General features: G+C 38.2%; 1 protein-coding gene across 1 annotated transcript; it reads left to right on the forward strand.

The window, feature by feature from the left end:
- The first annotated feature begins 6,019 nt into the window (after positions 1 to 6,019).
- LOC103746941 (olfactory receptor 2G2-like) lies at positions 6,020 to 6,933 on the forward strand. Its single transcript, XM_008849222.1, is given in 2 exon segments — positions 6,020 to 6,182; positions 6,185 to 6,933. Coding segments are annotated over 2 exon segments (912 nt in total).
- Positions 6,934 to 19,761: the final 12,828 nt, after the last annotated feature.

Genomic DNA, 19,761 nt, shown 5'->3' on the forward strand with positions numbered 1-19,761 from the left:
AGTTTTGAAAAAAACTTTCTTTTTACACACACACATGCATGCACACATGCACACACACACACACACACATACAGAAGCAAACACATATACAACATACAATAAACTTAAATGAAATTTTAAAATGAAATGTACATTATCCCATTAAAATAAGCTCCAAATAGTCTACTTTGCTTCAATTTCTTAGTAAGATTCCTTCTTATGGGAAAGGAACAAAATGAAGCTCTTGAGGCTGAATTCTGATCCTGATACTTTGGATGTGTTCCCTTTCTAAAATTTTTGTCTATTTTATTCTCTTTTTATATACATTTTCTCTATATCTTTTCCTCATATTTATAATTTATAATTTCTGCTTCTCTCTTAAAACTGGTTAAGCATTCTTCCTTCAGATGATCCTTCTGTTCTTGAAGAGATGGGATTAAACTCTAATTCTTTCCTTTGCACAGTCATATGATAAAATGAAGCTGCATTGACTTTGTACAATAGATTTCACCTCATACGCACATGAGAAATGACTATGGATTGAACTTATGTACCATAATGTCTGAGTAAATTTTATATGTTTAATAGTAAAGTTCATTTAGCATGTGTTTACCGATACCAAGAAGCTGAAAAGATTAGTAAGACACAAGCTCTGCTTTAAAGAGGTATATCAAATTATTGCTTTTTGTGTGTTTTGGGACCTTCTTTTTGTAAAAAGTTTTTGTTTGCTTTTATTTTATGTGTATGAGTGTTTTTCCTGGATGTAAGTGCGCCCGTGTTGTGCAATGCTGGCAGAGGCCAGAAAGGGGCGATGGATACCCCAGAACTGGAGTTACAGACTGTTGTTAGCCACCATGTGAGTGCTGAGAACCAAACCCCAGTCTTCTTCAAGAGCAGCAAGTGCTTTTAACTGTTGAGCCATCTCTGAAGCCCTTCTTGAGACAGTATCTTGTTATATAGTCCAGGGTGACCTTGAGCTTGCAGCAATCCTCTTTTCTTGGGATCCCAGAGTGCTGGGATTGCAAGTGTGATCTGCCATGCCCTGCTCAAGTTATTGTTATATATACAAGTATATATAAAGTATTTATATATTTATGTAAAAATCTCTATATAGAATTTATATGAAAATATTTCAGGGCAAAAAAAGGCTTGATAGTACTAGCGTCACTACAGATGAATGGACTAAAATAAGTTTCTCATTGAACAATATTTATCACATTCTTCCTTGTGATAAATGCTCAGCTAAATACTAAAGATATAATTTTCAACTATTTCTACAAAGTTAAGAGTCAAGGATCACAAGCCAAAATTTAAAAATAACTGTAATTAAAATTTGTTTTTAGAACTTAACATGTATGGCAGAATACATGAGGTGCAATGGGGGAATGAGGGAGGCATGGATGGGGATGGGGTCTAAATTTGGTTGATTAAGAACCATTTATGAAATTACAAAAGCTAAAAAAAAGTTAAAAATTGTTTTTATGTACTAGATAGTAAAACAGAAGGTATAGCTAGAGAAAATCATTTCAGATTGACAGTCTGGACAAAATTTCCAAGTAATGAAGTAAGAACACAAGACAGACTGAGAAAAATCTATGGAGGAACCAGATTTTGATGAGGATTGACACAGCAAGTTGGGGAGATGGCTGACTGGCCCAGTGGGTGGGTAGATAGGAAATTAGAAATGTGTTCAATGAAATATATTCTTGAGTGTTTCTGGAGTGACTATGGAAATTTTCTATGCTAAAGGAGTGATTTGCAGGGTGAAAATAATGACTTTAGGAATGACAATGTGCTGTTCTCTTTGGCCATTTTCTGTTTAACAGGTATTTCCTATGGGACATGACATCCCTAGGGACCACCTTCTGACTCTCTAGAGCATGTGAGCATCTAGCTCAATTAAATCCACAGCTTCTTAACCAGATTAGACTAGGCTGGGACACAGAGAGAGGAAAAGCTCCTCTATCTACTGGGAATGTGCCACCTCAAATACCACTTGCTCTCAACATGGTATTCAAATTGCCAATATTTCTTCAAATTTTACATGGTATTTCATTATCTGGAAGGATAAATCTAAAATGAATTTTCTATAATTCTTTTAGTTGAGCTAACATATTGACATAAGGAATTTAAAAGTTAGATGAGCCTAGGCACCTGATTCAGTTGCTATCTAGTCATAAAAATAACTTTCTTATTGAGAGTCATCTGAGATATTTTTAAATGCTGAATAAATTTTATTTGAATGCATAGTTTGTTGACAAGACAATTTTACAATGTAGAATGTTGATTACTGGATATGAGGAGACTGGGAGGAGGAAGGGGGAAGGTTGATCCAATTTTACAAAATTGATGTAAAGTGAAGCAAGAGGTTCTGATGTGGTCAGATGCAGGAGGGTGAATATAGATAACTATAGTGAAGTCTACATTTAAAACCTATGGAAGAGTTTAAATTTTATCATGAATAAAATGTTTAATGAGATACGTTTAACCTCATTTAACAATGTATTCACATGACATCAACACATAACATAGTTTCCTATAGAATGTATAATTTTTATGTTAAAAATAAATTTAAATTAAGAAAATAAAAATTAGAAAAGGTTTTAGTATTTCTTTAGAGCATTCTATGAGGTGTTTTAATCTTTGCATCCCTTTTTCCAGATCCAGAAACAGAAGGATACAGAGGTAGAACTCTGAAGGATGTACACCAGGTTGGTCGCAGGTTATGTTGGCTCAGAGTCACCACAGAGCAGAGCAAAGGTGATGGTGATAAACTTCTGAAAAAGAAATAGTAGTGGACTGTTAGACTTTGGCTACTGAGATGCTACCCAAAATACTGGTGCTTTGGTGAACTATGGGAAATTAGGGTACTCCCCTTCATTTTGTAGGCCCAATATGCTGCGTATTTAAAGTGCCTCCTTAATACTGATGCACAGAAGTTAAGATTATAGGGTGGAAAGAGGATCATCCTCTGACAGTGCTTAAGTTTGCATCACAATAAAATGAACAGCTTGTAACCCAGCCTTTTCACAGTTTGATTATTTCTCTGCATTTCATTCCATTTCTGAGTAAAGGAGAATCATTTAACACAAGAAAAAGGTACTGAGGCTGTCTCCTGCAAGATCAGGGTAAGTAGCAAGGGTCAGAAGTTGGTCCTATACCCCAAAGCTTAGAGAAACATTTCCACTGACACTCTGTGTACTACCTGATTCCTGAAGGTTGGTTTTTTTTTTCTCCTCCCATAAGTAACATTGAAGTGTTTTATAATGTTTAACCAGAAAGCTCCAATGCACTTAGTGACAGTCAGTGTTCTTAGATGGGGCACATGGGCCTTTCCTTTTAGAAGGCAGTGTTCTCTCACTCTGCTGCTTCATCTCTCCCATTGAGTCCTCTGTTCTGCCTCTGAGCTAGGAAATATTACAGTGCAACCAGCTCTGGCCATTTGCTTCATTTGTGCTAAGCATCTCAACTGAGCTCTAGGTCCAGGAGCTTTACAGATGTGTTTCAGCTGCTAATTTTTTCACAGTCATATTTTTAGTCTGCATCCACTTTCTCAGCATCACTGTTAGTCACTAATATTTATCAGAACCTACCTGCCATTGACCATGTCTGTATTTTCCTATTGGACCTCTGCTCCTCTCTATTCTGCAGATCATATTCATCTACCTGAAATAGGACCTGGAATAGCACTCAGAGAATACTGCTTCTTGTATGTAGTGAGGTATTGTGAACATCTACTGTTTTACATACTGAAGCCTTACCAATGGACTGGCAAGTCTGGGAAACTAAATACTACTATCACTCAAAACAGAACAGTTCTCAGTTCTCATCAAGATAAATAGTTTAGGGGAAAGCTGAACCAATGAATGATGTATAGAGAGATGATTTGAATGGGTACCATGATGTCTAGTTGTACTAGTATGTCCATTTCTTCCATTTCAGCCTGAACCTAGGAGGTCTGCACAGTTTAAGGAATATTGAAGTGTAGGTATCTGGACTTGAACCCTGGCTCTTCCATTGAAGTCTCCTTGTGAATGTTACTTCTCTATTCTGTTTCCTCATCTGTGAAGATAGGAATGAGCATTGTACCAGACACACCATGAAGACAATTAAGAAGGTGTTATGTGATAGTGTCCTCAGAGCCTAGCAGGCCATCTGGTGACTCCATCAAGTATCTTTTGGTGGTCACTAGATGGTCTCAGCTCTCTGAATGACTCAGTGTTTGGATACACACATAGTTATAGAAAATAGGGTTTTGCTTGCTCATGGCAGTATATCTCAATAGCTGATGTCAGCATCCTCACTGACATAAGGAGATGCTCATTTTCAAGTCATTCCCCAATGTGAACAAGGGGAGTTGGTGATCACCTGAGAGAATATCTCTTCCTTGCCATTCAACCTCCCCTTGAGTCCTTGAGTGGCAGCACATACCATAGTCCTGTGCTTGCTTAGGATGAGTGCAGCATGAACAGGTAGCTAACAGGTTCTCAGGAGAAGTAGCATCCTTTTATTTCATGTAACTAATACCTATCTAGTAGAAGCCTGGACATGGCATGCAAGTGGTAAATACTGGTAAATTATTAGTTGAAATATGGCCAACAAAATGTAGTTAAATAATATTTTTCCATTCGCTATGTTCATAAAATACTTCAAAGTGCTATTAAGAATCTTGAAACTATAGTTTTCAATGTGTTATAGCTGAGTGGAGCAGTATGTGAAAATCTAATATATCTCTATATATCTACATAGAGTATGAAAAGTAACATGGAAAACTTTTTAATTTTCACTTATGTGTGAACATAAATATATACTTTTGGGGGGTCTCTTTTGAGACAGGGTCTCCCTGTAGCCGCAGCTGGCCTGGATTTGCTATGGAGACCAGGCTGGCTTTGAACTCACAGAGATCCGCCTGCCTCTGCCTCCCAAGTGCTGGGACTACATGCGTGTGCCATGTGTATGTGTCTGTGTGTCTATGTAAGTATATGCCATGTGTGGGGGTGCCCATGGAGGCAGGACAAGGGCATTGGATACCTTTTTTCCTCCCTCACTCTCTTTATTTCAGACAGTGTGAAACTTCACTTGCTTTGATTTCTTCCCATTAATTGGCCCCAGGCTCCACTAGTAGTAAAATCTTAACAGAGTTCCTTTGATTCATCTCCTTCAGTCTTTCTTGCTTTATGTATGCATTATACTTTCTCAAATGTATGACTGTGCAATTGTTTACTGTCGTATCAGCTCCATACATAGATTCCAAACTAGGTTGTTTTTGTTTTGAGTTCTGCTTTACAACATACTTGAGAATGAATATTCAAGCCAAACTGTAACCCCTCTATCCAAATAATGTCTATTGATACTTACAATCCTTGAGAACAGTTGACTCAAATTTACCTGTGAGTACTTTGTTATGTTGTATGGCATAACCATGATATCCAATAATTGCTTACCAAACTTAGTTTCTTGTTTTTTCCTCAGATGCTCAGTAGCATAAGTCTTCATTTTTGTACTTAAGCAGTTCTTCAGGCCTGAACCCCTTCTCATCCCTCAAAGCAAGACAGAACCATTTCCCAGGACTCTCAAACTTTCTCTCTATAGATACTCATTCTCCTGTGTATTGACTGAGTGTGCACACAGTGTCATGGGCTCTGTGATGTGTTTCATCATATATCTACTAATTTACTATCCATTTATTAGATTCTGGGAATGCACTTTATTTTGTACACTGTTCATAGATCTCATTTAATTCCAACATTTGAATAGTGAAAATAATGTTGATAAAATTTGGAGAAACCTTATCCTTGGTTGATTCTGGCTTTTAATTTATCCTCAAGGTATAGGGAAAAGCTATGGCTATCAGACCCAGCGTGAAGTGATCAAGAATGGCACTCAATGGTGTTCTCTATCGTAACCTTTTATCTTTACATATTCCAAGTTGTATTTCCCAAAACCTACATCATCACTTCCAAGGGTTTGACATAAAACTCTTGTCAATTCCATTTGATGTAACTACTTACCTCAGGAGGGAATACTTGAAGCAAAGGCAATGTGGAGGACCGGTAACAGCCATCCTGGGTTCATTCTGGTTGGGTTTTCAGACCATCCTCAGCTAGAGCTGGTTCTGTTTGGGGTCATCTTGTTCCTGTACTTCATGACCATTCTTAGCAACACTACCATCATTGTAGTGTCATTTATAGACTCTAAGCTTCACACCCCATGCACTTCTTTCTCTCCCACCTTTCCTTCCTGGACCTCTGCTTAATCCCTCAGCTTCTTGTCAACTTGGGGGGGTCAAATAAGTCCATCATTTATGGTGGTTGTGTGGTTCAGCTCTATGCCTCCTTGGCCTTGGGATCCACAGAGTGTGTTCTGCTGGCAATGATGTCCTATGGTCACTATGTTGCTGTCTGTCATCCTCTCCATTATGCCATTGTCATGCATCCTCAACTTTGTAGTATCTTGGCATCTGTGGCATGGCTCAGTGGGATGGCCACCACTCTCGTCCAGTCCACTCTCACTCTGCAGCTGCCCTTCTGTGGATATCGCCATGTGGATCATTTCTTTTGCGAGGTCCCTGTGCTCCTCAAGCTGGCTTGTGTGGACACCACCTTCAACCAGGCTGAACTCTTTGTGGCCAGTGTCTTATTCTTGGTGCTGCCTGTCTCACTCATTCTAGGCTCTTATGGCTACATTACCCAGGCAGTTCTTAGGATCAAGTCAGCTGTGGGAAGACAAAAAGCCTTTGGGACTTGTTCCTCTCACCTCATGGTGGTCATCATCTTCTATGGGACCATCATCTTCATGTACCTGCAGCCAGCCAAGAGTCGATATAAGGACCAGGGAAAGTTTGTTTCCCTCTTCTATACTGTGGTAACACCTATGCTGAACCCTCTGATTTATACTTTGAGGAACAAGGAAGGGAAAGCAGCACTGAAGAAAATTCTGGGGAATTTTTTATGATTAAGTCAGTCTTTCTGCTTACCAAGGGACAAGAGGTCCAAATTAGGATGCCTTTCTCAATGGATGATGACTGAATAAATGACTTGGTTGTATTCATGATATGAAAATAAGCTTCAATAAGATAGCTTAAGTCGTATTTGTACAGAATGAGTGATCTGAATATTTTGCATAACCTTGGGTCATCTTCAAATGTGATTGTAGAATATTAACACAAATTATGAAATTTACTATTTATAAACTTAACTCTATTTAATGGCCTTGACAGTGTGTTAGACAAATAGTGTAATTTGCTTTTGCAGAGATTGGGGTATTTCAGTCAGCTGCTCTGAACTGAAAGAATAAAACCTCAGTGAGGCGGTTTTTTCAACTAACATGTGATCTGGGCCCCGAGGTTTTGGTGAGTCCTCCTTGAGATGAGTTGACTTCCACAGCTCTATCTTTCCTCTTCTTTTAGAAGTTCCTGATTTTGTGTTCTTTTCTTCGCTTTGTTTTTTGAGAATGTCAATTCCTTTATGACTTAATCACTGTTTAACATAAAATCCTTACACAGTTGATTCCCAGATTTGTATTTCAGTATAGATATTTTCTCCCTACGTCCTCATATTTAACTGTGCCATACTCAATTGATCTGCCTTAATAAATAAAAGCACTCCTATTTCTGTTTCTTCCCCACTATTCTGTTTTAGATTACTTATAGCAATTCTGCCTCAACTTTCTGAATGCTAAGATTGGAGGCATACTCCATTACCCCATTTTGCCTCAAAATTCTACCCACTTACTTCCATTTGAACCTCTTTACCTACAGTTGGGAGTGCTGACATATTCTCCCTGCTAAATGAGAGAGAGTCATTTAGTGACCCAATTATCTCATTCATTACCTCTATTCTTCCATGTTACTGATTATATATGATTTTTAGATTGATTTTTTTGCAATTTTCATAACAAAATCCCAATGTAGACATGGGGAAGTGAGTAAGAAACTCCAGCCTTATATATGATTTTAAAATATTTCACTTATTATTTTTTATATATATGAGTGTATTGTCTACATGTACATGAGTCCATCCATGTTGTGCAATGCCCATGGAGCTCAGATGAGGCTGCCAGAACTCCTGGACCTGGAGTTACAGAGGGTTGTTAGCTGCCATGTGGGTGCTGGGAATTGACCCAAGAGCAGCAAGTACTCTTAGCCTCTGAGCCATCTCTCCAGTCCCTTACATGCAGGTTTTTTTTTAATGCATTAATGAAGTTATCGTTGAGTTAATGCATCATGGACTTTTATTTCTTTTAAAAGTAGACCCATTAATTCAATTAGTGAAGCATGAAGGGCATATATATGTATATATCTGAGACATAGATTTTATGACAATCTCACAAAGTGGCCCTTCAACTCATTATGTATCTGGCCTCAAATTTGTGACAATCTTCCTTGTTCAGCATACCAAATTCTGAGATTATAAGCAGGTACCACTATGCTTAACAAAGGACATAGATTTTAAAAAAGAAAAAGGATCAGTACTGATTATCTATTATCAAACAATAGAAGTCAATGCTATGGGAAATGTTACTAAATTATTTATAAAAGTAAATCAATATCGACCAAACTAAAAGATTAATTAGCTGCATGTTATTATATTTGGATGTATGGTTTTATACTGTGTAGTTGCAAAGCAACATTATCTAGGCAGTTTCACTTTACTTTGAAGGTCAACTAGGTTTTTACTATTTTCTGAATTAGGAATGTGTTTAAAAGTATATAAGAAAGCACAGAATTCATGGGTGAGATTTAAAAGGCTATTATCTTGTAAAGACACTTCCACTGATGTTATCAGATGCATGGGGGAATATATATGTATGTTATACTGGGATCCAGTAGGTAGCAGGATATTCCTCCTGTGAAAGAAGAAACAATCATTGCTGAATTTCAGGAACAATTGGAATTAATGACAAAAAGAAAAGAAAAGTGGATTTATTAGGTAGGATACAGAGTTGGAAATCTTTGATATGCATAATCACTTAGGAATCATAAAAAGAAGACTCATTTTGAATAGCAATGAAACAGAGTTAATTTTTACCTCTTTAGTTTTTTAAAAAATATTTTTAACTGATATAGCAGAAATAAAAATATGGGGAATAGAGACATGGCACAGTGGTTAAAAGCACTGGCTGCTCTTGCAGGAGGACCTGGGTTTCCAGCACCCACGTGACAGCTAATGGTGGTCTGTGACTTAGTTCCAGGAGATCTGATGCCCTCTTCTGACTTCTGCGAGCATTGTACAACATGAGCGCATTTACGTACATGCAGGCAATACACTCATATACATAAAATTTAAAAAAATTTAAATAGAAATATGTAAATATTGAGTAACATATGATGCTTCAAGAAAATTTATTCCCATAAGCCAGTTGAAGATTTATGAAATAAGAAAGGAGAAATGAGTGAACTGTTAATTCATCACAGAAATGTGAAAGTACCATTGACTGTTATCAGAACAGCATAGTGCCCTCACCTGGACCTCAGCACAGCCACCTCGATGCTATGGGACAGTCATGCAGGACTTCCTCACAAGGTAACATCTGTCTGTAACCACTGAAGACAGTGTTGTTTTTACTGCTGTGCGAGCATACCAATGGAAAAATCAGGGTGAATATAACAGAAAATATTGGCAAGCTGCTACATGTGATCTCTTGCTATATGAATCCTCCATTTCTAGACAGGGTGGTGATTGAGATACACTTTTTTCCTTTATATATATATTATATATACATATATATATCTTTATTTTATGTATATGAATGTTTTGCCTGTATGTATGTAAGTCCACCCATGTATGTAATACCTGTGGAGTCCAGAAGAGGGTATTGGAGGGTATCCCCTGGAACTAGAGTTATGGACTTATGGACAATTGTTAGCTACCATGTGGGTGCTGGGAACTGAATCCAGGCCCTCTGCAAGAACTGCTTGTACTCTTAACTGATGAGCCATCTCTCCACCTCTCTAGCCCTGAGAGGTATTTTTCCAAGACCACGCTGGATTCTCTGTTTTAACAAGTTACATGTTTTCCACTGAGGAAACAATATTCTCTAATTCTTCTGAGATGTGATGATGACATATTAACACATACTCTTTTCCCTGGCACATATCTCCTTCCACAGGAGGTGGTCACAGGGGTCTCTCCTTTGAGTTTTCTTAGGAATGGGACATGGAAGCACACATTTGCAAGCAGTCCCAGCCTCTAGCTTAGATGCCATGTGACTCTGATCTGGAAAAGTGTTTCCATGCTGCTTCAGACTACAGACCAGGAGTGGCAGAGACTTGGTCTGAGAGACAGCTTCTAGGCACTACAATATGCTTTGCTTCACCTGTTTGCCAGTGCCCAGTAGCTGTCTATCTTGGCATAGTCTCAGGTAGGGGAAAAGGATAAGGCGTTGTGATTCTTGCATGCTTTTTTGAATTTATTTATTTTTTTTTAATTTTATGTGTCTGTATGTATTACCTGCATGTAGATAAGTGCACCCGTGTCATGCAGTGCCAGTAGAGGTCAAAAGAGGCTGTCGGATCCCCTGGGACTGGAGTTATGGACAGTTGTTAGCTGCCATGTGGGTGCTGGGATTCAAACCCGGGTCTTCTGCAAGAACAACCAGTGTTCTTAACCACTGAGCCATCTCTCCAGCCCCCACTTGCATGCTTTTTAAAATTGTTATCTTTTGTTAGAAATAATCAGATCATCTTTCAGTCTAACCAAATTTACTCTACACATTGTCTTTCTAGTTACAAAAAGGTAGAAACTCAGGTAACTTTGTCTAGAGACAGGAACTTAAGGTTTTACCTCAGTAATTATCAGTACATAGTAATCTCCAAAGCATGAAAAATGGTTATAAGGTTTCATGGTTGAAATATACTACTATCACCAATTGTGGCTATCACCAATTAAACCCAACTCTTAATCATGGGTGTTTCTTCCTGTGAATACATTATATCCAGTGAAACTTGGATGGTTTGGGGATAATTCACCAAAAATCAGCCTCACCAACCCTTTTCTATTTCAATAACATAAACAGATTTGTTGCCTGCAAACGGCACTCTAGCTACCCAACATGAAACTGTTTAACAACCTATTTCCACAACTTCAAAACTTGTAAACTGGATTTTCCATGGCAAATGGCTTTCATGGTGTCAAAGCACTGCAGGCAGCAAAATTTCTGTCTATCATACAGAAAAAGTGTATGACATTCCTAGAAAGATACGGAAGACTCACTGTGGAGAAGAAAGAACTCTCAATGATTCATTTAGTGCTTGTTCTGTTAAATCTGAAACATCTCTGCTCAAAACAAATTTTTTGAAGTATTCTAACTTTTCTTTTTTATGTTTAATTACATATATGAATGTATCTGTGTGTGTGTGCACATGAGATGAGTATAGGTGCTCACTGAGACCAGAAGAGGGCATAAGAATCCCTGGAACTAGAGTTACATGTGGTTTGGAGTCACAGTATGTCGGTGCTAGGAACCAAACAGGTACTCAACAAGAGCAGCGAGCTCTCTTAACTTCTGAGCCATATCTCCAACCACTGAAGTGTTCTATATTTAGGAGGAATTTTTAAGAAGTTACTGCAGGCCATGGTCACCCTAAGATAGAACTTCATAGGGGTTTTATAGAAAGCTATGGAGAAGAAAGTGGAAACTCAGCAGCCTGTATAGTGCTGGAGTACATATCCCAAGTTTCACTGGATATAATGTATTCACAGGAAGAAACACTTGTGATTAAGAAGGTATTTTGATTGGACCATCATTTTATAGTGAACTATGTCTTTTCGGAGAAAAAATTAAGTAGGGTGCTTATTTCTGTTTGTTTTATTATGAGTCCTGAATATAAACATTTCCTTCTTAATTAAGCCTCTCTGTACCATGGGCTGTTTCATTGGCATTGTGGAGTTCATGGCCCAGCAAAAAGGAGAATTAGGCACTAAAATCAATGTGTGCTTATTGCGAGGTAAAGAAGCTCAGTGCTGTGGGTGCATAAATGGACAAGGACTTTATCCTTATTTTGGAGGTGTGAACATTCTCAGTGTTGTGACTTTTCTAATGTATTTATTTTTATTTTGTGTATGTGACTGTTTTACCTGCGTGTACAGGAATATATTTATGTTGTGCAATGCCTGTTGAGTCCAGAAGAGGATGTTGGATCCCCTAGAATTGGAATTAACTACCATGAGGGTGCTGGGGACTGAACTCAGGTCCTCTGTAAGAGCAGTAAGTGCTCTTAATTACAGAAACATCTCTCCAGCCCTGATGTGATTTTTTTAATAGTTGAAGAAGAGTTAAAAGAATATATGCAAAAAGACTGGAATATATTAATGATAGTAATAAAGAAAATGTGAACATTGAACTTCTTGCTGGAGCTAAATAAAAAGGAACTTTGTTAGAACAAAAATTAAAGGTAGAAAATTCGATAGGAAAATGTGTAGGAGGCACTGGCCAGGAGATGAAGATCTGTTTAGGCCTCATAAGGAATAGACCAATAATGAAATGGGAGCAGGGATTTCCTGAGTTTGTTAGGTCTGTTTATGATGTAGTAGTCTCAGCTTGGCTAATATTAGCTATTATAAAACCTGCCTCTCTGATCACTTGTGAACTGTGGAGTGAGCTAAACAAACTGAGTAAACACTGCTCTTTGGAATCAAGAGTGTGACCACATGTTATTTTGGGTTTGAACTTGGCAAGTTGGAAGCGAGAGGTGCTGATGACATTTTTCTCCCATTCACTTGGATGAATGTTATGACATAGGTGAAGTGAAAATCTGAGTATACTATACTTGTTTGTTAATGTATTAACCTTTCATATGTCAAGTCTAGCAAAGGGAGATGAAAAATGCAAATTATTCTTCCACTTCCCCTAGCAATAAACAGGCAATATTTTGCATTTCATTGATAGCAGTGTAAGATTTTCTTGTATTTTTTATTGAATTTTTGTGTATTTCATATAAAAGTTAATCGTCTTTATACCCTCTCCCCCACCTGCATGCTCCCATAGGCCCCCTTCACTGGATTTCATGAATTCTTTCATTTATGATAAGGCCTATTGAGTCAAGTTAATGTACCCAGATGTCCCTCAGTGCAAGTTCAGCCACTGGAGTCTAGTCAGCCTATCCAGAGTCACTCTCCTAAAGAATATGAACTCTCCCTCACCCAGCAGTAATCAGCTGCCAATAGTACTTAGGCTAAGGTTGAGGCCTGCTGGCCATTTTCCCAGTTCTATGCTGGGTTTTTGTGTGCCTGACTTTGCATGGGTTGTGTACATGCTGACACCATTTCTGTAGGTTCACATGAGCAAGGTCTCAGGAGCCTGTAAGACTCTGTTTCCATACGGTCATGTACCTCCCCCTGCCCCCAGCTCTTACAATTTTTTTGCCCCAGCTCCCACAATGGCCACTGAGTCCTAGGTGGGTGAAGTTTAATATAAGAGTCCTCACGAGGGACCCACAGTCTGCAGATTCTTATTCTCTATGCTTTGGCCATTTGTGGTCTTTTGTGTTCATTGTCCTCTGTTGCATGAGGGAGCTTAATTGATGAGAGTTGAGAGCTGCATTAGTATTCTCTCGATCCCTTGTTCCAAAATGTCCTATAAGCCTTTGGTATAGAGGTTCCTTTGTAGATGTGTCACAGGGTTGGGCATCCCACAGACACTTATTCTCTGTATGTGCCCAGTTGTGAAACTCTGTAATAGTCTCTGCCTCTTGCAAAAGAAGCTTCTTTGATGAGTGGTGATTGGCATTACTGTCTGTAAATATAAGGACACATATTTAGCATATAGTAAGAAATTACATTTGTCTTAGGGTTTTCTCTAAGATCTATGACCTCTCCATCCATGTGTATTTGGCTACATTTAAAGTATCACACACAAATTTCCTCCCATTGAGTGGGATTTAAGTCCAGTTATGTAGCTGTTGATTACCTCCAAGATAAAAGTGCCATTACTGCACCAGTATCATTTTCTGTACCAGTCATTGTTGTGGTTATTAGGCCTTAAAACTGGGGTTGGACCATTGATGGATTTTTCTCTCTCAGCTGCTTGCATAATGTCCTCCAAAACTATGAGAGCTTGTCTTTGGGGAGGAGGATTCCAGGTCAGTTCCAGCTCTGTTGCTCCAAGTCCTGTGTCCAAAGTATGTCCTGTCTTCAGCACTAGGGTCTTATCTTCAGGTTCTGGGAGATAATCAAGGGCTGTGGTAATAGTCTGTGTAATTTGGGAGTCTCTTGGACTACCCTGGCCAACAACTTGAAGGGAGGTTTATCCTGTCTGGCACTGTTTCTTGTTATATAGCCTTCAGCTATACACATGGACTGATGTAGGGATATTGTATGTGTAATTTTCAGTAGGCTTTTGAACTAATACATTTCCATCTGTTTTTTCACACCAGCTAAACATTATTTAAAATGTTCTGTCTCTCTCCCTGTCTAACCCTCCATTTTCCTTCCCCAGTTAGAATTTTTTAAAAGTTATAATAACAAAATGATAGCCTAGGAAATTTCAGGTCATTACCCCCATATATAAACATTAAAACAATAACGGGGCTGGTTAAAATAAATTGGTAGGACCTCCAGATATCAATGAGTGATCTATAGCAGTCAAATAGTATGTAATTAAAGAATATCAGTTCCCACCCAGTGGAAAATTTTATCTTTCATTTAGCCTTGGCCCAGTTCCTAACTTTACAGTGCCTTACAAACTGAATGAAGTGCTGTCATGCTCCCTGGATCTCTCCTTTTAACTGACGATAGCAGAAAACATAAGCTCGGGGAAAATACATGTTGAGAAATGTAGACAGTAAAGTCTTGATCACCAGAGAACCTATAGGCTCATAGTATAACCAACTCATTACTGAAGATGTTCCCCAGTACTGAGCCAGTCTTCAAAGATTCAAGAAGTAGGTGTTACCCATTTCATTTTATTTTTTTTCCCTTTTGTTTTGTTTCATTTGTTTTAAATACATTTTCAACCAAAAAAGTATAGGCAGAAAGAGAACTAGGAGCATATGGGAGGAACCTCATGCAAAGGAAGAAAAAAATGGCAGAAACTACCTCTGAAGAAACACAAACATTGAAAATAATAGACACTCTGAAAACAAAATCTTTAAGTATGTTTAGAGAGATGAAATAATGCACAAAGAAGTAAGATGAAGTGTCATGTATTAACAAATAATATCAAAGAAGAGATAGAAATTATGAGTAGAAACTGTTAGATAAAAGCCGGGCAGGGAATAGCCATAGGAAACATAGGAAGACTCCAGGAAAGCAAAGCTTATTTCTTAGGATTGCTGGTGGCTGGCAGCTCAGCTGGGGAGAGAAAGGCAACCATCAGCCTTCTGACTGCTGAGGAAGTTCTTATGGGAGGTTGGGGAATGTGGAAGGTGACAAAAATAATCTTTAGTTTCAAGGGAAATAGCTTGAACTGAGACAGTTCTTACATCATTGCGTCTGGGTTCAGGGACCTGTTTATCTTCCAAAATTATCTGGGGAAAAGCTTTGTGCTGAGACAGCTCTAAATGTAGCTGTCTGGCCAGTTCCTGTTTTGCAAGGGGGCCCTCATGGCCTGTTTTGTGAGGCTTTTTACACTAGGAGAGGTCTTCTGAAGACCTGGAATCTAACAGAAACAACATCGTTAATTATATAGCTAAAATTTTGTAACTGAAGCATTAACCAGAGGGACTCTCAACAGCAGAATTGTATAGGCAGGATAAATAATCAGTGAATCTAAGAATAAGGCAAAGTGGACAGAGCCGAAGATATTTATGGAATGTCATCAAGAAGACCAACATGGATGGCATGGGAGCTCCTAAAGAGAGAGACAAATGGGATTTAGAACAATGTTGAGTCTCTAAAGACAATGAGGATTCTTTAAATTGGACTTAATGCATCTGTATCACAAAATGGCCATTAGCGTATGAGTTAGCTTATTGGTTAAGAGTACTGCCTGAGCAACAATGAGGACCTGAATTCAGATACCATCACCCATATGACAAACCAATCATGGTCTTGGATGGGATGATGCTATAACCCCAGCACTGTTGAGGGTTGGAGATGTCAGGATCACTGGAGCTTGTTTGCTGTCACCTATTTTAAAAAAAAGCTTCAGGTTCAGAGAGAGATGCTATCTCAGAGAAATAAAGCTGAGACTGATAGAAAATATTGAATGCTCTTCTCTGGCCTCTGTACACTTGCACCAGTGGATACAGCCACATACTCTCATGCACATACACCACACAACATATGTAAACTACACTGTCTCACTCAAAAACAATGACAGGAGAGGGACAGGATTTCTGAAGCTCTGTTTTTCCTCAGGGAAACTTAACCAGCAACTATGTCCACACACTAGAATATCTCCATGCATATCAGAACATGAATATGAGACTGAGACAGGCAGGTGGATCACAGAAATGAAAAAAAGAGGCACATTAAAATGATAGCAAAAATGGAATGTTTTTGGTTGCATTATCTTTTAAGACTTTGTTGAATGGGTTCATTTTCATTATTTATTTCTCAATATTTTTGTTATTGGAATATGGAAAAGCTACTGATTTTGTATGTTGATTTTGTATCTTCCCACGTTGTTGATCTGTCTATTTTGGAGACATTCTATGGGTGCTGGGAGAAATGTGCATTCTGTAACTTTTAGGTGAAATATTCTGTAGATTTCTGATAAGTCCTCTTGATCTATGATATAGTTTAAGTATAAAATGTCTTTGTTGACTTTTTATCTGGATGATATATCTACTGATGAATGTGGAGTATCAGAGTCATCCATTATAATTTTATTTGAAACTTTCTATCTTTACGTCAAGTAGTGTTTTTCTTGGTATGTATACATTTATAATCTTCTTGATGTACTATGCCTATTATTAATATGTAGTAAGTTTCTTCTAATTAATTTTCTAATTTTGCCTCAAAGTCTTTCTTATCAAACATAAGAATGGCTACTCTTGTTTATTTCATTTCTGTTTGCTTGATATACAATATTCCATCCCCTGCCTTTGTTGAGAATGTGTGCCTGTTGCAGGTAACAAATGCTTGGATCTTGTGTTTTAATCAAATTAGCCAGTCTGAATCTTTTGATTGGTGAGCATAGAGCATTAACATCTGGGGTTATCACTGAGAAACATTAGCTCATCTCTGTAATTTTGTTGATTTTTTTCCTGGTTGATACACAAAGTTTGCTCTTTTCTTCTTTATTCATCTCAGGAATTTGCTGACTTACTAAGTTGGGCATGTTTGATTCATCCCCAGTTCTCATTCATTAATCCATTCTTCTCATGAGATTTATTCATTTCTGTACACTTGTGTTATGATTGTCTTTTTTCTTCTCCAGTGTGTATAATTTTGCTATGTATCTTCTGTAGTGCTGGCTTAATTTTTGAAAATTACTTTTGTACTTTTGTTTGTGCTTACCTTTGAGGGTCTCTTTCCCTATCAATTTAAAAGGATCTCTTTGTTGCCTATGATAATTTTGGTTGGAGTTTTTTGTGTGTATATTCACATATGTGTGTGCATACATGCATGTGCACATATACTGGGAGGCCAGAGGTCAGCATTGACTCACCTCCTTAATTTTTCTGTTGCCATGATAAAATACAATGACCAAAAGCAACTTAATGGATATAGCAGTTTGAATAATAAATGTCCCTCATAGGCTCAAGTATCTGAATACTTGATCCCTAGGTGGTGATACTGTGTGGAAGAGGTCACAGAACCTTTAGGAATGTGGTCTTGCTGGATGAAGAACATTACTGGCAGCAGGCTTTGAGACTTTATAACTTTACCTCTCCAGTTCCTCTCTCTGCTTATTTGCAATTGAAGATGGCATCTCTCAGCTTCCTGCCACCATGTCTGCTGCTTGCTGCCATGCCTCCCCATCATGATGTGCTCTATTCCTCTGGAACCATAAGCCAGAATAAAACCATTTCTCCTCTGTATTAATTACTTTCTGTTGCTGTGATAAAATACCATGACCAAGGCAACTTATAGAAGGAAGAGTTTATTTGGACTTGCAGTGGTTTTATTCTGGCTTATGGCTCCAGAGGAATAGAGTTCATAATGGCAAGGAAGGCATAGCAGCAGGAACAGGAAGCAGAGAGATCACATTTTATCTTTACATAGGAAGCAGAGAGAAAACGAACTGAGTACAGGCTATAAGTTCTCAACACATCCTCAGTGAAATACTTGTAAGGCTGTACCTCCTAAAGGTTCCATAATCTCCCTAAACAGTGCTACCACTTGGGAATCAAGTGTTCAAATACATGAACCCTTGAAGAATATTTCTCATTTAAACCACACCATTCCTTCCATGGCCCCCATAGACAAATGGCCATCTCATGATGCACAGTGAATTTAGTCCAACTTCAAGAATCCCCATAGTCATTAGTAGTCCAATCACTCTTTAAAAGTCCAAAGTCTCTTTTGGGACTCAAGGCAATATCTTGAGTATAACACCCTGTAAAATAAAAACACAACAAAACAGAGCAAATTATATACTTCTAACATATAATGGCACAAAATATACCTTCCCATTCCAAAAGGGAAGCATGGGGGTATAATTAGAAAATATTGTACCAGAGCAAGACTGAAACCCAGCAGGACGAACACCAAATCCTGTAGTTCTGTCTGGTATCTGGGGTTTCATTTGCAGGGGGCTTAGGTGGCTCTGCTGCTCCAACTTTTCTGCCTCCAATATTTAATTTTCTCTTGGGAAAGTTCTATTCCCTATATGCAGCTCTCCTTGCCAGATGTCCCATGGCTCTGGCATTTTTGGGTCTCTACTGCAAGACTTGGTGTCTTCAACTTCACAGCTTCAAAAAATGGCCTCTGAGCTCCTCCTCTCAGTGACTCTGATCTTGACTTCAGTGGCTTTCTGAAACCTAGGAGGAAGAATTCATAACTCACCCCCCAACTCTTTTATTTTTATTGTTTCTGAAACCAGTACCATGTGGGTGACATTTTTGGGTTCAAATGCCAGCTTTGGATGGACCCTGGCTCCTTTGAACCACAGCTGCAGCAAACTGTGTACCACGAAGCTGTTAAAAATCTTCCCTAGGCAATTGCTTTCTAGGAGCAGGCAACCCCTTAGGCTCTGTTTCACAAGTTGAAGGCTTAGCTGGTGGAGTCTTGCCCTGAGGTATCTTCCTTATTATTCCAATGCAGATCAGAAGACTTCTCTTTAATGGTGCTAATCTCTTCCAGTCTGTACATTTTTTTCATTTCTTTTTGTCCCATTTGATGCTCTTTTTCACTCTAGACCTGCATGTGAATATCACTAGTAACTATTCCACAGATTCAATGTTATGCTGTCTTGAAATTTCCTCCACTGGAGAAATTATTCTATTACTGTTTAATTTAGCCTCATGCAAATTCTCAGAATACAGCAGTATTATTTGCTGTATATAACATAATATCACAAGAATGTGATAAAATCACAAGAATGGACTCTGTTCAAGTTGCTGATAGAGTCTTTGTTCTCCTCTAAATCTTCTTGAACTAAGACTCCACTGTCCCTATTACTCTCAGAATTACTGTCTCCTAGGCTGATATGAGAAGAATTCATTAGTTCTGTTTATAGCATTCTAGTGGTTTTATAGTTCAAAGTTTCAAACTCTTTTTTTATTATTTATTTAATAACCACATACTTAGAAGAAGCATTTCATTACAACAGCATTGACATATTCAATAACATTTTCCTGAGCTAAGATGCTTCTCTTTCAAAATTAGCTGTAAATTTTTAGGTTTACAGTTGAATTATTACAGTTATACAAATATTGTACTCAGTATAAACAGA

This window comes from Nannospalax galili, unplaced genomic scaffold, assembly GCF_000622305.1.
Source record: "Nannospalax galili isolate Female #2095 unplaced genomic scaffold, S.galili_v1.0 scaffold4025, whole genome shotgun sequence".
NCBI classification, from domain to species: domain Eukaryota; kingdom Metazoa; phylum Chordata; class Mammalia; order Rodentia; family Spalacidae; genus Nannospalax; species Nannospalax galili.